At 41.6% G+C, this 18,552-nt stretch overlaps 1 protein-coding gene and 1 pseudogene across 1 annotated transcript; one reads left to right on the plus strand and one right to left on the minus strand.

Annotated features, from left to right (window-relative positions):
* Nucleotides 1-8,154: 8,154 nt before the first annotated feature.
* LOC100662564 (tropomyosin alpha-3 chain-like) lies at nucleotides 8,155-8,795 on the plus strand (annotated as a pseudogene).
* Nucleotides 8,796-14,104: 5,309 nt separating this feature from the next.
* ZWINT (ZW10 interacting kinetochore protein) lies at nucleotides 14,105-18,226 on the minus strand. Its single transcript, XM_003409027.4, has 7 exons — nucleotides 18,012-18,226; nucleotides 16,854-16,944; nucleotides 16,578-16,701; nucleotides 16,263-16,429; nucleotides 16,049-16,105; nucleotides 15,377-15,507; nucleotides 14,105-15,297 (listed from the first exon to the last, which is right to left on the minus strand). Exons 1-7 carry the CDS (start codon nucleotides 18,050-18,052, stop codon nucleotides 15,126-15,128), a joined length of 783 nt encoding a protein of 260 aa, XP_003409075.2. The 5' UTR covers nucleotides 18,053-18,226; the 3' UTR covers nucleotides 14,105-15,125.
* Nucleotides 18,227-18,552: the final 326 nt, after the last annotated feature.

Here is an 18,552-nt window from a genome sequence, read left to right on the forward strand (position 1 = left end):
CAGGCAGCCCCTATTCTTTAACTTCAGATTCTGTCAGACAATAGAGGTCCCCTATCATGAACCTTCATGGTGCAGTGGTTAAGCATTGGACTAAGAGCAAAAAGGTTGGCAGTTCAAACCTACCAGCTGCTCCATGAAAGAAACATGTGGCGGTCTGCTTCTTTAAGGATTACAGCCTTTGAAACCAAATCAATTCAACGGCAATGGGTTTGGTTTTGTTTTGGTTTACCATTATATCACATTCAACTCTTCCCAGTATACCAGAACCCTTAACTCCTTCCTGGATATAAAACCCTTTCTAAAATGTATGTGTCAGGCATCCTATAGTGTTAAGGACTATCTAGTGAGCTGATAAACAATGTATGTTAAAGTCTTAATGGGAAATGATGGACTAGTACACTGTTTATAACAAAATGGTACACAAATCCTCTGCAACACAATCACTGGAGGTGTTTGTTAAACTTGTAAAATCTAAACCTAAAAATGTGAATCAGAACTTCCCAGAGGAGGGTCTGCAATCTACATTAAAAAAAAAAAAATCTCCATGTGATTCTCTTGCACACCAATTTTTAAGAACTAGAGAGAGTGACAGAGAGTGGTACTGTCTTGCCAGAAAACATAAACATATTTGGATTACTATAGTGACCTTAGAGAGAGGAATATATATATATAGTATACATATATAACGTATACAACATATAAATATATATATATATATATATATATATATACAAACACACATAGTAAAACCTGGGAAAGCCAGAACGTGTGTAAGGCGGAAACCTCTCAAAGAAGGAAAACGCAAATATTTTCCACTAATAGAAGGCAATAGAAAAGTGGAAGCCAAACCCTGCCAAAGGTGAAAAACGAAATCAAGATGCAGAAAAACAAGGCAGTCCTATAGAGTTCTGGCTCTCACAGGTTTCACTGTGTGTGTGTGTATATATATTTATATGTATTAATTTTGGGTTTTTTTTTTTGCTACTATGACACATGCGAAGAAACATTGAGCATAGCAACCCTCAATTTGAATATCATAGATATTTCTGGTGTCTTTTTTGTTTATTTTTTCCCTTCAGGCAAAGCATTTAACACCTGATCCTCAGTTATTCAGTCTACAATGATAAATACTTAATTAACCAACACCTGAAAGCATAGAGAGGTTCAATACCTATTAAATTACTATTAATATCTGCTTTAAAATTGTAAACTGCCAAATATCTTCTATTTTTATTGAATATATAAAGTTGATGACAAAATCAATATGAAGAAAAGAAACAAGGAGAAAGTTTTTGTGTATGGTGTCGGGGAGAGGTTCAGGTTTAGTCTTTTTCCAATTTTACCTAGTTATCCCAGAATCACTTAACAAAAAACATCGCTCTTCCCATTCTTCTGGGGTACCTCCTTTGTCATAAATCATCTCAATATATGCATGAGTTTATTTTGGGTATCTCTGTTCTCTTCCATAGGTCTACATAGTTATGTAGCATATTTAATGTTGATTTTAACATATTTTAGTAGATAGAGCAAAAATATTTAATCTTGTATGCCAAATGTCTATCAATTAGAAGGGACTAAATAGGATACTGTGTGAGTGCAGTGGTCTAAGGAAAGACATTTAGGGTCATTAAGAAAGGGAGTCAAGACTGACTACAGATGTCAGTTATGTGAACAAGAGCTGAGAATGCCATCAATGGTAACTCTTTTATAGAATGATTTGTAGCTGTATGGATCAAAGTCAATCAGAATTTGGCACACCAAAATATTGTAGCAATGTTTCATTTATGTTCTAATTCTAAAACTCATTGGTATAGATGTTCAAAGATGTTTGTGATGAAAGGATACTTGCATTGTGTTATAATCATGTCACAAGTGGTTAGCTTGCTTCTCTCAGGCCTTCATTCTTTTACCCCATAAATTTCAAATGGATTTTTGATGGAACATTTCATGAAGGAATGCAATGTTCAAAGAGTCTCTGGTTGCCTTCAAAGAACAATACCCATGCCAAATATACTTTGGAAGACACAGATTCAATAAGTAAGGAGACTTAGCAAGTTTAGTTTTCATTTACCCTTCCCAGATATGGCCTGTTCAGCAAAAATCATCATTAAAGAAGTAAGCAACCAGTACTTGACATAGTGTGATAAATACAGGACTGTGGCTTCTAATTCAAGAACACAAGAAGACACCATTATTACCCGTTAGAGAAAAGCAAATTAAAACTACAATGAGATACCATCTCACCCTGAAATTACTGGCACTAATCAAAAAAACAAAAAATACCAAATGCTGGAGAGGCTGCAAGGAGATTGGAGCTCTTATGCAGTGCTGGTAGGAATGTAAAATGGCACAACCAATTTGGAAAATGATATGGCACGCCTTAAAAAAGCTAGAAAAAGAAATACCATATGATCCAGCAATCCCACTCTTAAGAATATATCCTAGAGAACTAACAGCCATCATACAAATAGACATATGCACACCCATGTCCATTGCATTATTGTTCACAATAGCAAAAATAGCAAAAAGACGCCCATCAGCAAATTAATGGACAAATTATGGTACATATACATACACACGATGGAATACTATGCAACAACAAAGATCAATGATGAATCCACAAAGCACCACAAGTCTTGGATGAATCTGGAGATTATACTGAGTGAAATAAGTCAATCAAAAAAGGACAAATATTGTATCAGACCACTATTATAAAAACCCAAGAAAAAGTTTACACCTAGAAAAACAAGCAAACAAAAAACAATCTGATGGTTACAAGGGAGGGGAGGGGTTGGGAGGGGAAATCACTAACTAGATAGTAGACAAGCGTTAACTTTGGTGACCAGGAAGACAACACACAATATAGGGAAAGTCAACACAACTTGACCAAGTCAAAGTCATAGAAGCTTCCTAGACACATCCAAACACCTTGAGGGACTGAGATGTAAAGGGAAAGGGGGAGAGTGCTAACACATTGGGGGGATTGCAATAAAATATAAAATAAGCTGTGTATAAATTTTTGAATGAGAAACTAATTTGCACTGTAAACTTTCACCTAAAAAAAAAAAGAAAAAAAAGCACAATAAAATTAAAAAGGAACACAAGAAGAGTAGTATCTTTCAGTAAAATGAATGAGAAACTTGACCAATCCAAGGACATTATATGTTATAAAATGGCTCAAGGATTTAGAGAATTTGCAAATCAGATGAAACTTTATGGAAAACTTTGGATTGTTTTTTGTAAGGTCAGAAATTCTTTATCCAGATTTCCTGCCACTTCTGTGACAAGCGAGTGGTACCTGAAAGAAATTTAATTTGTAATTGTTTGTTATGGATTGAATTGTGCCCCCCCAAAATATGTGTCAACTTGGCTAGGTCAGGATTCCCAGTGTTACATAAAAAATATAGTTGTCCTCTATTTTGTTATCTGATATTATTGTCCTATGTGTTGTAAATTCCACCCTCTATTTTTATGGGGCAGTTCTACTCTGTCCTATAGGGTCGCTATGAGTCAGAATAGACTCGACGGCAACGGGTTTGGATGTTAGAGGCAGGATTAGGGGAAGTTATGTTAATAAGGCAGGACACAATCTTCAGGATTAGGTTGTATCGGTAGCCAATCTCTTTTGAGATATGAAAAAGAGAAGCAAGCAGAGGGAGGGACCTCAGTACCACAAAGCAAGAGAAGCCAGGAATGGAGCATGTTCCTTGGACCTGGAGTCCATGTGCTGAGAAGCTCCTAAACTGGGGGAAGATTGATAAGGACCCTCCCCCAGAGCTGACAAAGAGACAAAGCCTTCCCCGGAGCTGGGGCCCTGAATTCAGCCTTCGAGCATTCTGAACTCTGAGAAGAAATTTTTGTTTGTTAAAGCCATCCACTTGTGGTATTTTCTTTATAGCAGCACTAGACAACGAAGACAGAATTTGCTATTGGGAGTGAGGTGCTGCTCTAACAGTTATCTAAAGTGTGGAAGCAGTTTTGAAATTGTGAATAGGTAGAGGCTGAAAGAGTTTTAAAGTGCCCAATAGTAAAAGCCTAGATTGCCTTGAACAGACTGTTGGTGGAATTATAGACATCAAAGACAATTCTGGTGAGGGCTCAGAATAAAGTGAGGATAGCTGTAACACCACAGATGGCACAGACAGTGACAAGCAGCAGCAGAGAAACAGTAGCAAATTGAGGAGACCAGCGCAAGACAGTGCAGGTGTCAACCCATGGAGTGAGAGGGTTAAGCACCTTAGGGCAAGAGGTTTCCTGGCAAAGTGGGGCACCTCTGGGCACTTATCAGCAGAGCTAGACTTGCCAACCCATGAAGCAAGAAAGCTGAGTGCCTTCTGGTCATCTTTACTGGTAGAGTGGGGTGCCTCTAGACACTTATTGGTAGAGCTAAAGAGCTTCTTAACACTTACCCAAACAGGGCAGAGGCTGGGCCAGGCCAAGAGGCCTGAGGATCCAAGGAGCCAAGAGGCCAAGGAATCAGGAAGGAGAAGCTTAAGAGACAAGGAACACAGGAAGCAGAGCTGCCTCGGTCTCAAATGGGTACAACCATGACCTCTGGGGTCTTAAAGGCTGGAACCATGGCCTGCTGGGTCTCAAAGGGTGGGGCCATTTGGTTTTCAAGAGTCAGACCTTCACTAACTCATTTCCAGCATGTAGGGCTGCCGTTCACCAGTGCCAGGAAGATGAGGCTGAATCTGCTGCCCAAAGCTGGGGGGGGGGGCGGGGGGCTGCCATGCCCAAGATGCAGAAGAACAGGGCCCTCCAGGGCCGAGGGGATAGGGTTGTCACTCAGACGGACCAGGAGAATGGGGCAGCCTAAATCCGAGGGAGCAGAGAGGCCATCCCAGTGGGCCTGGAAGGTGCAGCTGAAGCCCTGGGCCAAGGGGCCTCCATTCAGAATTCAGAGAGTGGTGGCCAACAACCAGAGTCTGGAGGCAGGTCTCAAAGAACAGAGGATTATTTTCAAGCCTTGAGAGCTAATGTAATATGTTCTGCTGGGTTTTGGACTCACTTTGGTGTCTGCTATCCCTTCTTTTCCTTGAATTTCTTCCATTTGTAATGGAAATATCTACTTTGTGTCTATTCCACCATTGTACTTTGGAAGAAGATAAGTTGTATTCTAGATTTCAAAGATGAAGGGGAATTTTGCCCCAGGATGAAATTTGGACTTGGCGTTAAGACTTTTGGGACAATATGATGGAGCAAATGTCCTTTACATTTGGCAAGGACATGAATTTTCGAAGGACAAAGGGTAGAATGTTATGGATTGAATTATGCCCCTGCAAAATATGTGTCAACTTGGTTAGACCATGATTCCAGTATCATGTGATTGTCCTCCATTTTATGATCTGATGTTATTATACTATAAATCCTACCCAGTGGAGTCGCTATGAGTTGGAATCATTTTTTTTTTTTTTTAATGATGATATTGAGGCAGGATTAGAGGCAGTTATGGTAATGAGGCAGGATACAATCTACAGGATTAGGTTGTGTCTTGAATCAATCTTTTTTGAGATATAAAAGAATCTAGCATAGAGGAAAAACAAGGCAGTCCCATCAAGTTCTATCTCTCACAGATTTCACTCTCTCTCTCTCTCTATATAAAAACCCCAGTGCCATCGATATATATTGCTGTTGTTAGGTGCCATTGAGTCAGTTCCAACTCATAAAGACTCTACGTACAACAGAATGAAATACTGCCTGGTCCTGCACCACCCTCACAATCATTGCTATGTTTGAGCCCATTGTTGCAGCCACTGTGTCAATCCATCTCCTTGAGGGTCTTCCTCTTTTTCACTGACCCTTTACCTTACCAAGCATGATGTTCCTCTCCAGGGGCTGGTCCCTTCTGATAACATGTCCAAAGCACATGAGATGAAGTCTCGTTTTCCTTGCTTCCAAGGAGCACTCTGGCTGTATTTCTTCCAAGACATGCTTGCTATTCTGGCAACCCATGGTATATTCAATATTCTTTGCCAACACCATAATTCAAAGGCATCAATTCTTCTTCTGTCTTCCTCGTTCATAGTCCACCTTTTGCATGCATATGGGGCAACTGAAAGTATCACAGCTTGGATCAGGTGTACCTTAGTCCTCAAAGTGACATCATTGATTTTCAACACTTTAAAGAGGTCTTTTGCAGCAGATTTGCCCAATGCAATATGTCATTTGATTTCTTGACTGCTGCTTTAATGGGTGTTGATTGTATATCCAAATAAAATGAAATCTTTGTCAACTTCAATATTTTCTCCGTTTATCCTGATGTTGCTTATTGCTCCATTTGTGAGGATTTTTGTTTTCTTTATGTTGAGGTGGAGTCCATACTGAAGGCTGTAGTCTTTGGTTTTCATCAGTGCTTCATGTCTTCTTTCCTTTCAGCAAGAAAGGCTGTGTCATCTGTATTTTGCGGGTTTTTAATGAGTCTTCCACCAACCCTGAAGCCATGTTCTTCATATAGTCTATGTGTGTGTGTGTGTATAAAACATATATATGTATATATATCACTATAAATATATTTATATACATAAAATATAATTATAGATAAGTAACCATGGATGGCCAGAAGAATGAACAAATCTGCCTTGGAAGAAGTACAGCCAGAGTGCTCCTTAGAAGCAAGGATGGTGAGACTGTCTCACATACTTTGGACATGTTATCAGGAGAGATCAGTCCCTGAAGAAGGACATCATGTTTGGTAAAGCAGAAGGTCAGCAAAAAAGAGAAAGACCATCAATGAGATGGATTGAGACAGTGGCTGCAACAATGGGCTCAAGCATAAAAACAATTGTGAGGATCACATAGGTCTGGGCAATGTTTCATTCTGTTGTACATAGTGTTGCTATCAGTCAGAACTGACTCAAGGACACCGAACAACAACAATAACAACAACAACCATGTAGGAAATGTTAGACAGGCTTCAAGAGACTTCAACTGAGAATAAAACAAGCTCATTATCCTCTTCACAAAACTTTAATATTGTCAAACTAAGACAAACAGCCTAGAAGAAAACATCTCTTGAAGTCTAAAATAGCACTAAATATGAATGCTGCTCCTAATACGACATTTAGAAATGAACCAGGTTGTCACTAACTTCTTTAAAAACAAAACAGAATATTCAGGTAGAAAGTGGCAAACTGTTGATAGCAATCAGTACTGCAACAAAGTGAAATGAGCTTCCCGTAGCTTCCAGGTGTCTTCATGACTAAAATGTCTCTTTAAAATATAAAGTAAAATAATAAAGAGGGAAGGATGCCTCATTTCATTGTTTAGAATATATGTAACTGTAATACTGTAGCACAAAGACCAAATCACTTAATTATACATGTATGGGTGTGTGTGTATACATATATATATTCCTCGATGCACATGTAACCCCATGGTTTTCCTTTTTCTCTTATGCTACAGATGTACATTTTTTTTTTTACAGATGTACAATATATAATGATTTTTAGAATTTATTATCCCTTCCTTCTTGTTGTAAAATTACCTTTTTTTTTCTCCACTAACTACTTCTACTCTTTCAGATCATCGCCACCATATCAACAGACTTGAATTAGTGAATTAGTTTCTGAAAAATCCTGGAATGGGGGGAGAGATGGAGTGAAATAGATCTCTTATGATACCAGCCAAATATTTTTTAATCAAATAAGATTTTTCATATTCTTGTGTCAAAAGAACTAGAACATCTTGTTGCTACTGCCAAAAAGGGCCAAAAAAATGAAATTAAATAAACTACACACACACATTGCTGTGGAACCTTCGAGTCCATTCCAACTCAAAAAACCAAACCCATTGCGCTCCAGTCGATTCTGACTCATAATGACCCTACAGGACAGAGTAGAACTGCCCCATAGAGTTTCCAGAGTATAACTACTCATAGGGTTTCCAGGGCAGAATTGCCCCATAGTTTCCAGAGTGGAACTGCCCTATAGGGTTTCTATAGGGTTTCCAAGGCTGTAAATCTTTGCAGAAGCCAGCTGCCACATCTTTCACCCATGAGCAGCTCCAACTGCCCACCTCTCAGTTAGCAGCTGAGCACTTAACCACTGCACCACCAAGGTTCCTTAAAGATAGGACATAGGTACCTAAAATACAGCTTCTCTCATATTTACATTTTATTAATCTCTGAATATTGTGCAACACTGTTAAAAGCTGGAGGAGACAGAGAAAGCTGCCGATCAGAGCGAGAGAAGCATGAAAGCTATTGAAAACCAGGCCTTAAAAGATGAATGATGGAGCTCCAGGAAATCTAACTCAAAGAAGCCAAACACACTGTAGAAAAGGCAGATTGGAAGTACGAAGAGGTGGCTAGTACATTAGTGATTACTGAAGGGGACTTGGAATGCACAGAGGAGCGAGCTGAACTGGCAGAGTCCAGTGGCTGAGGGATGGACGAGCAGGTCAGACTGACAGACCAGAACCTGAAGTGTCTGAGTGCTGCTGAAGAAAGTACTCTTGAAAAGGCAAATGTGAGGAAGAGATAAAGATTCTTACTGATAAACTCAAGGAGGCAGAGACCCATGTTGAGTTTGCTGAGAGATTGGTAACCAAGCTGGAAAAGACAATTTATAATTTGCAAGATAAACTGAAATGCACCAAAATGCACAAAGGACGCTGGACCAAACTCTGCTTGACCTGAAAGAGATGAAAAGCTTCTCAGTCCTGCCCTGTTGCTGCTCCTTCCTGTGACCCCTTCTCTGCCTGAGGCCATCCAGCTAGAAGCTGACCTTTAAACTGAGGGTTGATCTTTAACTGCAAGATGCTTTCTCTTCTCTGTCCATCCTCCCAGCAATCACATTTTTTTTTTTTTTTTTTCTTCCAAGCTGCCCCTGCCTCTCACCAGAGATTCTGATTGGGCTAAGGGCTGCACACCTTTGGGAACAACAGTTAAGGGAACACGAGCACAGTGCAAGTGTCTTTGAAACCATATTGTGATGTACACAGTTCGTAATTACCTTTTTTGCTGTAAAACATTCCAAATAACTCCACAGCTCAAAAGCAGCAATCTAATCCCTTTCTTACCTTTGAAAGGTAACTTTTCAACTTACTGCATATTACCCTCTCTATAGAGAAGAGAAAGAAGTATGGGCTTGCCTTACCAAGAGCCGAACATAGCCAAGGGAAAGACTCCACTATGGGAACCCTCATTGCTCTGTACAAAGCACCAGCGAAACCAGAAAGGTGATTGCAGGGGGAGTTAGCAAAAAAGACCTTAAAAAGTGCTGTTCAGGTTTTCAGCTGTAAGGTATGTCGGAGCAAGCTTTTATTTTTTTCATTAGAAATGACCAAACAAATTAATATGATGAGACCTCTGAGGCCAAATCACTGTCCCATCCATTCTCTACCCAACTACTCACAGAATGGATCATGGGCTCCTGTGTTTGAGTGACCACTTATTCGCTTTCCTGCCTCCTTTTTAAAAAGACAGAAGACTACGTTTTTTGCCACTGATTTAGTCATATGAAACTCATCTCATTACCCTATTCCAAGTCCGAAGCTGCTCTCTCTCCAAGTGCCATCTCAAAGTGCTTTGTATCAGTCCTTTCTGCAGAAATCTTGAATATCTTACGTACGAAACTCTTTTGAAATTTTATATTATTTTAAAATTTCTTTCTTTGGGTTTGGTGTGCCCTGGCCATCTACGGTCTGTAGGCTGGCAGTGTGCTGATCTGTTTAATACTTAATATTAAATTAACAAATTTAATATTGTTAAAATTAAAGTTATCACAGTAGTCAGATGGTGCTTAAAAACCACACTTGTTTTATTAATTAATGTGAAATAGGTCACTATTGTTTATTAATATAAACATTTTACATTATGGATTTTTTCTGTCCTATTTTCAACAGTCCCTAAAACTGTGAGAAGTAAAATGTTAGACACAGTGCACAATTATGTATTGCTGAAAATGCTTTCCAGTGTTCTCAGAAAGTCCACTTATGAGCCCTTAGTGACTAATACACCAAGCAGCAGCACTAAGCTGGGAGATAGGTAGTTCCAGTTAGTTGCCAATGGGTGTGTACTTGTTGTGATTGGCAAGTGTCACCATCTACAAATACTAGTGTCATTGTACTACTGCAGAGACTATTTTGGTGGGTATAATATTCAGCCTTTTATAATTGTTGCTGCCAGGTGCCGTCTAGTCAGTTCCTGCTCATAGCAACCCTGCCTGCAGCAGAATAAAACACTGCCCGTACCTGCACCATCCTCACAATTGTTGCTATGTTTGAGTCCATGGTTGCAGCCACCGTGTCAACCCATAATTACGTAATTACTGATTTGTTTTTAAGTAGTAACATTCCAAAATAGAAGATCCATTCCGGTGTCACTCTCATGTTGCTTTAATATGATATCTAATTACTTAAATGCATGTCAGCTCTTCAGTTACTATCATTATAGCAAGTCTTAGTAATAAGCAACGATTACTCAGGGAGATGCGTTTACCTCAGGAGGATGGGAGCATTTGTACTGCTTTCTAAGTGTGTACTCTGCCAGAATGCCTAAATGTACTCACCACTGTTATGATTTTGCAGATAGCTCTGTTTTAAAGATAAAAATGTACCTGGAGGTTTTTTTTTTTTTTTTTTACCAAAGTAGAAAAAAAAAAAGCTTTTTAATAGGTTTCCATGGCTCTTGGGTAAAGGCTTTGACTCTATAGCAATCAGGGTAAAGGTAGAAAGTCCCCCTGAAATCATTACTTCTATTTCCTCCCTTTCACCATATGCTCCAAGCTGTGCTTGGCCACTTGCATTCCTGAACTCGGCCTTTTCTCACGCCACCTGAGCTTCCTTTTGCCTAGTATATGTGAGTATCCTTGGTGCTATCAAAACATTAACAATTACAATAACAAAGACTATTTTCTGTTACATTTAGTTTTGAACAGATTTTTCCTACATGTTTCCAAATTTAAACTTAAAGAGGGCAGGAATATTGTCTTTATCATCTTTTTTTTTCTCAGAAGTTAGGTTCAGCATATAGTTTGCGTTCAGTAAATGTCTGATGAAATCTGCAGCTCTTTGGGAAACCTCTGACCCTTTCAAACCAGGCTGTTTCTATCATAGTACTATTCCTTGTGTGACCCTTGTTTATTAATAAATTCCTCAATGGTAGGACCCGAAAATAAATCTCTTTTGACCCCCAGAATTTAGCACCTGACATTCATACAGGATACTCAATGGTGAAAAATGACATACCTAATATGTTCTGGCAATCCCTGGGTAGAATAAACAGTTAATGAGCTAGGCTGCTAAGCAAAAGGTTGGCGGTTCAAGTCTACCCAGAGGACCCTTGAAAGAAAGACAGGGAGATCTACCTTCAAAAATCAGCCATTGAAAGCCCTCTGGAGCACAGTTCTACTCTGACACACATAGGTTGCCTTGAGTTGGAATCAAACCCATGGAAACTGTTTTTGGTTTTCCTTTTAATGTTACTACAAAAAGATGTAATTGGTGTTAAGGGTATAGGAATTTTTTTTCTTTCCATCTTTTTCCCAAAATTTGACATAAAGTTAGCATTAAATAGAAAGAGATAGTTTAACAAACTCTGTAGGAGATCACCAGTAATGTCTTTAACAAGGAGCCCTGGTGGTGCAATGGCTAAGCACTCGGCTGCTAACCGAAGGTCAGCGGTTTGAACCCACCAGCAGCTCCTACGTAGAAAAGACCTAGTAATCTACCCCGTAAGGATTATAGCCTAGGAAACCCTATGGGACAGTTCTACTCTGTCCTGTAGGGTCACTACGAGTTGGAATCAACTCGATAGCACACAGCAATGTCTTTAATTCATGGTCTATCAATATGAAAGAATGAATTCGTAATTGTTGGGACCAGAATAATCTTCTTTAAATCCCCTACTAAAGGATTGGATAACATGGAACTATGCTCATATTGTTGAGATGACACTCTATGAATTATTAAAATACCAGCAGCTCCAAGAAAAGCCATTAATAATGTTTGATGACATATGATCCAATGGTTTTAAAGTATGAAGACACTGATATATGTTCACTTGTAGATACAAAATTATGTGTATTTCTTACGAAGCAATTAAGAGAGAAGATGGTTAATGACAGGGTCTGTATCTGAAAAAAGAAAGGATAGTGGTGGTTCATTGGTAGAATTCTCACCTGCCATGTGTGAGACCAGGGTTCAATTACCGGCTAATGCACCGTATTTGCAGCCATCACCTGTCAGTGGAAGCTTGCATGTTCCTATGATGCTGATCAGGTTTCAGAGGTACTTCCAGACTAAGAAACTAGGAAGAAAAGTATGGTAATGCACTTCCAAAAATCACTCAATAAAAACCCTGTAGGTCACAATGGGTCGATCTACAACCAATCACGGGGATAGCACAGGATGGGGGAACATTTTATTCCATTGTGCACTGAGTTGCCACGAGTTAGAGCGATCCCACGGCAGCTAACAATCACCACCTTTATATAGTCATTCTCATCTCCTCTATCCCATCCCCACCACCTCTGTCAATTTTCTGTGTGTACGTACACACATATGCATGTGTGCGTACATGTATATACACACATACCTGTATATTATGGAGCTCCATATTATATATATATAACCCACCCAGTACATATATATACATATATACACGTGTGTGTGTATATACATATATGAAGCCTTGGTGGCACAGTGGTCAGCTACTAGCCAAAAGGTTGGCAGTTCGAATCCACCAGCCGCTCCTTGGAAATCCTATGGGGCAGTTCTACTCTGTCCTATACGGTTGCTATGAGTTGAAATCAACTCAGTGAAAACAGGTTTCGTTTGGGTTTTATATATATATGTGTGTGCGTGTGTATGTATATATATATACACACACACATACACGTATATTTATGATTGAATTTCTCTACTCAATTTATTATTTCTTTCCTCTTTTATTTCTTCCACGTGGTTGAAAATGACACACTGGAATAGAGCTAAGCACTGTAGTCATCATCAAGTTTTCAAAACACAAACCAGCACATATTCCCCTAGTGGGTTTATTGTTTTTAGAGAGTAACTGAATGAAACAACCAGGAATAGCTCCAAACCAGTAAATACGTCATTCTAAATCACTCTTTTATTTGTAGGATATCTGGTCAGGGTGATCTAGGACTTACATATATGGAGACTGTGGACTTGTCATTGCCTCTGAAGGGAAATATTACCCCCAAATATATAGGTAAAGCATAAATTATTGTTCACAGATTAGCTGCGTGAGAAGGCTGAAAATTTAATATATCTACTTTTTCTTTTAAAGCTAGATTAATATAATTGGCATTCCTGGTATTTGTGATTGGCTAAGATTAGACCCCCAAGTTGCTGTAATATAATTTCATAACTTGAGAAATTTAAAAGATTGTATTTTAAAGAAACTCACCTATTCTTCCATGTGTTTTTCCTTTCTATGATTTTTTATAGTACAATAAACAGAACAAATATGGGTACAATAGATTAGGTACAAACTCTATAGCTTATTTCTTTCATAGTTTTTATATGTGGTAATTTCATATTTTAATGGTCCTGCCATCTCCTCAAAGCAGTCCCTGGATTCTCCTTCCTTTTTTCACCTCAAAACACAGCTTCCGGTGCATAGTAATTCATTCGTTTTAAATAATCCCTGACTCCTTCACCTGGGTTTTATCACTGTGAAATGTAGGATGAAACACATTCTGTGTGCCTTATATAAGCATGCTTGTTAAAGTCCACCTGTTAATTTAAAGTTTAGAAATGCATGTTAATGCAGCATGTGAAATCTAATCTATCTATACTGCAGAGCTCTATAACAGTTTTTGTTTTTTGGTAACTGTGTCAATGGTTATAAATCCAAACCAGTAACATAAAGAGGAGAATTTACACCACAAAATATAAACAGCTTAACAAGTCCTCAAAACAAACACAAAAGATGCTGACTCCTGAGACCCAGTACTCAGAACTAATTAAAAAAAAAAAAAAATACCTAGGCTATTTAAGGTTTTAAGAGTGAAGTATGTCAAAAAAAAAAAAAAATGTCAATAGGGCACATCAATTAATAAATTCCAAATCTGAGCACTAAGTTCGTCAGAGTCCAAACTTCGAAGTACCAAAGGGTCAAAGATAAGGCTGGGAATAATAATGAAATCAGTTTATTTAATTTCATACATTCATTTCAAAATTTATGGTATTTGGCTCTAAGACGAGACATAAAGGTTTTAATACAACAAGTTGCATAAAAACAGGAATGGGGTGTATTAATCACAGAGAGGCTCACAAAAAGGAGAAAGTTAACATTGTGTGAAGCTAGCTAGTAAGTCCATTTTCAAAGTTAGCAGAAACTTCTCAGGTGTTATTTATGACTAATAATTCTATACATCTTTGTAGACACTTGTTCTATTCCTGTTTAGAAGAACAAGTTCACGAAAACAACCAATACCACCTTGGTAAAATATACAATCCCAATTTTATATGAATATGTAACGATAGCACAGGGAAGAAGAGATCTATTTTCAGGGACATTCAAGACCGTCATTGATCACCAGTGCTGCAAAAAATACAAGTTTATCACTATTGGAAATAAACAGTAGCAGAAGATAGCCTTTCTTTTTATGGCAGGGTACAGTATTAGAAGTGAACAGAGAAACATGCACCTGAGAGACATCCAGGGTTTTTAATCTACAGGATATACAGTAAGACTCCACCTGTGTCATGCTCAGAAATCAGTTGTGTTGAAGAGATCAGAGTCCATTCTGCAATGAGTGGGGCCAAGGGAAGAGTTGAGGAAGAAGAAAGGGGTTAGCTCAGAGCAAGTGGGCATGGAGATGAGCTAAACTTCAACTGTGTAACATAAGCTCATCCCTCCCCACCTCTCCCCTATAAGCAGCAGAACTCAAATCCAGAGAGACAGACCAAAGGCCTTCCTTCCTTCCATACCAGGAGTCTGGGGTCTGAGTTGGGGTCTGACCTGCTCTGTGATCCTTTCTCATGCTGCTGGCTCCCAAGGAGCTGTGGCAAGCTCATATGTGAGCAGGTTGTGTGCCACTGGCCTTGGGGAGGCACGGTATAGGAAGAAGGTGAGGCCTAGCTTCCAGTTTGTCCCCTACCTGCCCATTGTCTTGTCCCTCATTCACCTGGGACATCATAACCCTTTTTCCTCACATGTTGTCCCCGGTTTTCTGCTCCTGGGGCCTAGATGGTTGTTGGGGCTTATCTTCAGGGAGATCCAGGTGGAAGGGCAGCTTCTGCAATGGCTGCAGCTCTACCTCTGCCTCAGGCAACTGCATTTTATTCTGCAGGGTGTATAACAGCTGGAGGAAGGCCTGGTGTCTGGGAAGAGACAGAGGATATTAGAAAGTGGAACCTCAGCTGGACCACCCTAGCCTACAGCCTGTACTCCTGGCCTCACCTCTGCAGCTTGTCCTGCTCCTGCTCTGCCTGATACTTCAGGCTTCTGAGTTCCTGACGCAGCTGCTCGACCTCCTGCTGAGTTCCTCTCTGACGATCCCTTACTTCTGCCAGATGCTGCAGACGCTTCTCCTGCCATGGGCAAGGATGCAGACAAGGCTCATCAGAAGTCAAAATCTTAGAGCCACCACCCCCCACAAATCCTTCATCCTAGAACTGGCTAAGGAATCACACCCACAGAGGAAAAGAGGGACCTTGCTAGCTTTCGGCAAGAGCAAGGGCCTAGAGAAAAGAAAGCGTCAGGATGAGCTCTCCCAGGGTAACGTGCTTTGGATGGAAGGGACACAAAGATGATGATGATACTTATTTAGCTTGCTATGCTCCAGGTACCATCTTAAGCACTTTCTGTAATGATAACTTACTTAATTCTCCTAACAACCAGGTGTTATTACTGCCCCCATTTCATAGATGAAGAAACAGATGCACAGAAAGTTATATGACCTGCCAAAGGTCATGTAGTGGTAAGTGGTGACACCTAGGATTCAAGCCCATGTTGTGAATACACCGTACCACCTCACACAAGAAAATGAGACATAGGTTTAATAGGCAGAGGACACAGTCCACAAAATGGCATGTTGGTGGAAGGGATGCTCTCACAGGGAGATGGACCCACCTGTTGCAGCTGCCACTGCTTCTGGGCTTCTCTGAGTTTCTCCATGGCCACTTGCTTCTGTGGGTAAATATGGCAAGTGGTTAGGGAGAAAGGTAGTGTGTTTTTCTCGTTAAATTTTGGAAGGTAAGAAGTGGGTCCAACTCAGCTTGCTCATCCTTTTTCTCTGCTTCTCTACCTCCCCTCCCCTCCCCCCATGCAAGGGCCCTGGGTTGACCTTGGTCTGGAGCTGCCCAAGGGCCTCCTGGAGCTGTGCCCGCTTCCTTTGGGCCTCCTCCATCTGAGGCAGGGCCTGCGTCAGGGCACTTGTGATAGCCTCCACATGCTCTTGATAGGTAGCCTTCAGCTCTTTCCAGTGCTCCTTGGCTTCAATCGCCTTTTGCCCTGAAATCAGACACCAGAAATGAGGGCATGGGTGAGGCTGGCCATCCTGTCTCCGTGCAATACTGGGGCCACCAGCAAACAGTTGGCCTGATACCCCTCTTCCTTCCCCACTCAGGCCAGACTCTACCCCAACCCTGTGCCTACTCACGGCTCATGTCTTCAGAAGCCAAGGGGTCCAGACCCTGGGCAGTGTCCTCGTGCACTAGGAAGCCCTGCAGGAAGTCCAATACCTGTAGCTGGTTACACAGCAGCTTATCCTTCTTCCGTGAGTCCTGTTCAGAGGGAGGGTAGAGACAGGGAGCGTCCTCTCCTCCTTGCACTATAATCCAACAAAGCTGCCTTCCTGACTGCTCACCATAAATGCTGCCCAGTGTCTCCACAGGAGGACCCAGGGCCAGTCCCTGGCTTCCCAGTTTGTACATACCATCACAAACTCAGCCAGGATCTCTGAGGGCAGCTCTGCCTCCTCCTGCAAGCCTACAGGTTCCAGGATGGCGTTCAGCTCAGCCAAGACCCTGGAATGGCAAGAAAACGGGGGTAACTGCAGTCTCCTAGAGTGCTAATTCTGAAGGTGTATGTACATGCAAATATGTGAATGTGTGTATCAGTGTTGACAGTCTCTCTCTTTTAGGCCAAGGGGTACACAAGGGCCTGAAGGGTCCACCTTTAAGACCAAGGGGGATGTGTGTATGGATGTGCCATGAGGGGAGAAAAATTGTAGGACAAGGAGCCCTGATGAAGCAAAGGGTTAAACAGCTCCAGGAGAAAGACCTGGCAATCTGCTTCCACAGAGATTACAGCCAAGAAAACCCTATGGGACTGTTCTGTAACAATGGGGTGGAGTGGGAATCGACTCCATGGCCCCCAACAACAAGGAGAACAAAGAGTGTGTGAATGCAGTTTTAAACAGGCAGTGTCTCAGGTAGGAGGTACCCTTTGAATCTAGATCTTAAGGCAGTCAGGGAGATATAGAGGGCAAGGGACAAACAAGGGCAATGCTCTGACAGGCCTAGGGAGACTTTCTGGCAGAGAGCACTAGTCTTGGGGCAGGATCTCCGGATACGTGGGCAGGGGCTCAGAACAGGGAGCTAGATGCCTGAGTCTAGGCTGTCCAGGTTCTTTCTCCTTAGGGGATTGGGCAGCCCACTGGGGGTAGGAGTGGGGATGAAACAACCCAGGGAGTGTGTGAGTGTGTGTGCGCACGTTCGTGTGTTGGGAGAGTGGATGAGACAAAAACTAAATGGCCCTTCCGGGATGTCTCCTGGGGTGGAAATTCTCCCGCCTGGATGGAGTGACCTGCTAAGGGATGTGGAGGGTCGACAGGGATTAAACTGCTCCCTTCTAGGACACACCCCTGGGGAGAGTGTACATGTGGGGAGTGACCAACAGTTTCTTCGTCGAATTCCTGGAGAAGGGCAAGAGTCACTTCAGGAACCTAAGATGGGGGACAAGGGTCAGGACCCCTTTCCCGCGGTGTCGAGACCCTACAGTCCTGCGGGGAAGGAAGAAGCCTTCATAGTACGTGGGAGCATGTACGGTCCTTCCCGTTCATCCCCGGCTATCCCTGGCTCCAGACACTCACTTTAGGGCCGCTGCCTCCGCTTCAGTCGCAGGCGCCTCCATCTTCCTCAGCGTCTGGCTCCCGTTCACCTTCCCCCGGCCAATTTCTCTGGCCGCTTTGAATTCTCAGCGGACTCCGCGCCGGGACAGGAGATTGGCTCCCAGGTAAATAGGCGGGTAGCAAGGACCATTGTGCTCTCTGATTGGCAGACTCAGGTTCACGCGTTAGTCCGCCTGTCAGCTTGGCGCAGGCGCAATTGTAGCCGGGCCCTGCCTTCCAGCGCAGATTCTGCGCCTGCGCAGTCGCCCGTGGGCGGTGCCGGCGGCAGGAGGTGGAGCGGAAGCTAGGCTGTCCTTACCAGCGTTCTACTCACGGAACGCGTAGGCGGCTGAAGTGTTACGTTGATTTGGGGTTTTAGGGGAAGTACCTAGAATTCACTTCATCTAACAAAATCTACTGCGATAGGAGAAGAGTAGGGCTGTCTCCCAAGACACTGGGTATCACGTAACGAAGAACAGTGAACTTGGAGACGCAGAGAATAAATGATGTGAGCTCAGTGATT

Source organism: Loxodonta africana, chromosome 16 (genome assembly GCF_030014295.1).
Source record: "Loxodonta africana isolate mLoxAfr1 chromosome 16, mLoxAfr1.hap2, whole genome shotgun sequence".
Classification (NCBI taxonomy): domain Eukaryota; kingdom Metazoa; phylum Chordata; class Mammalia; order Proboscidea; family Elephantidae; genus Loxodonta; species Loxodonta africana.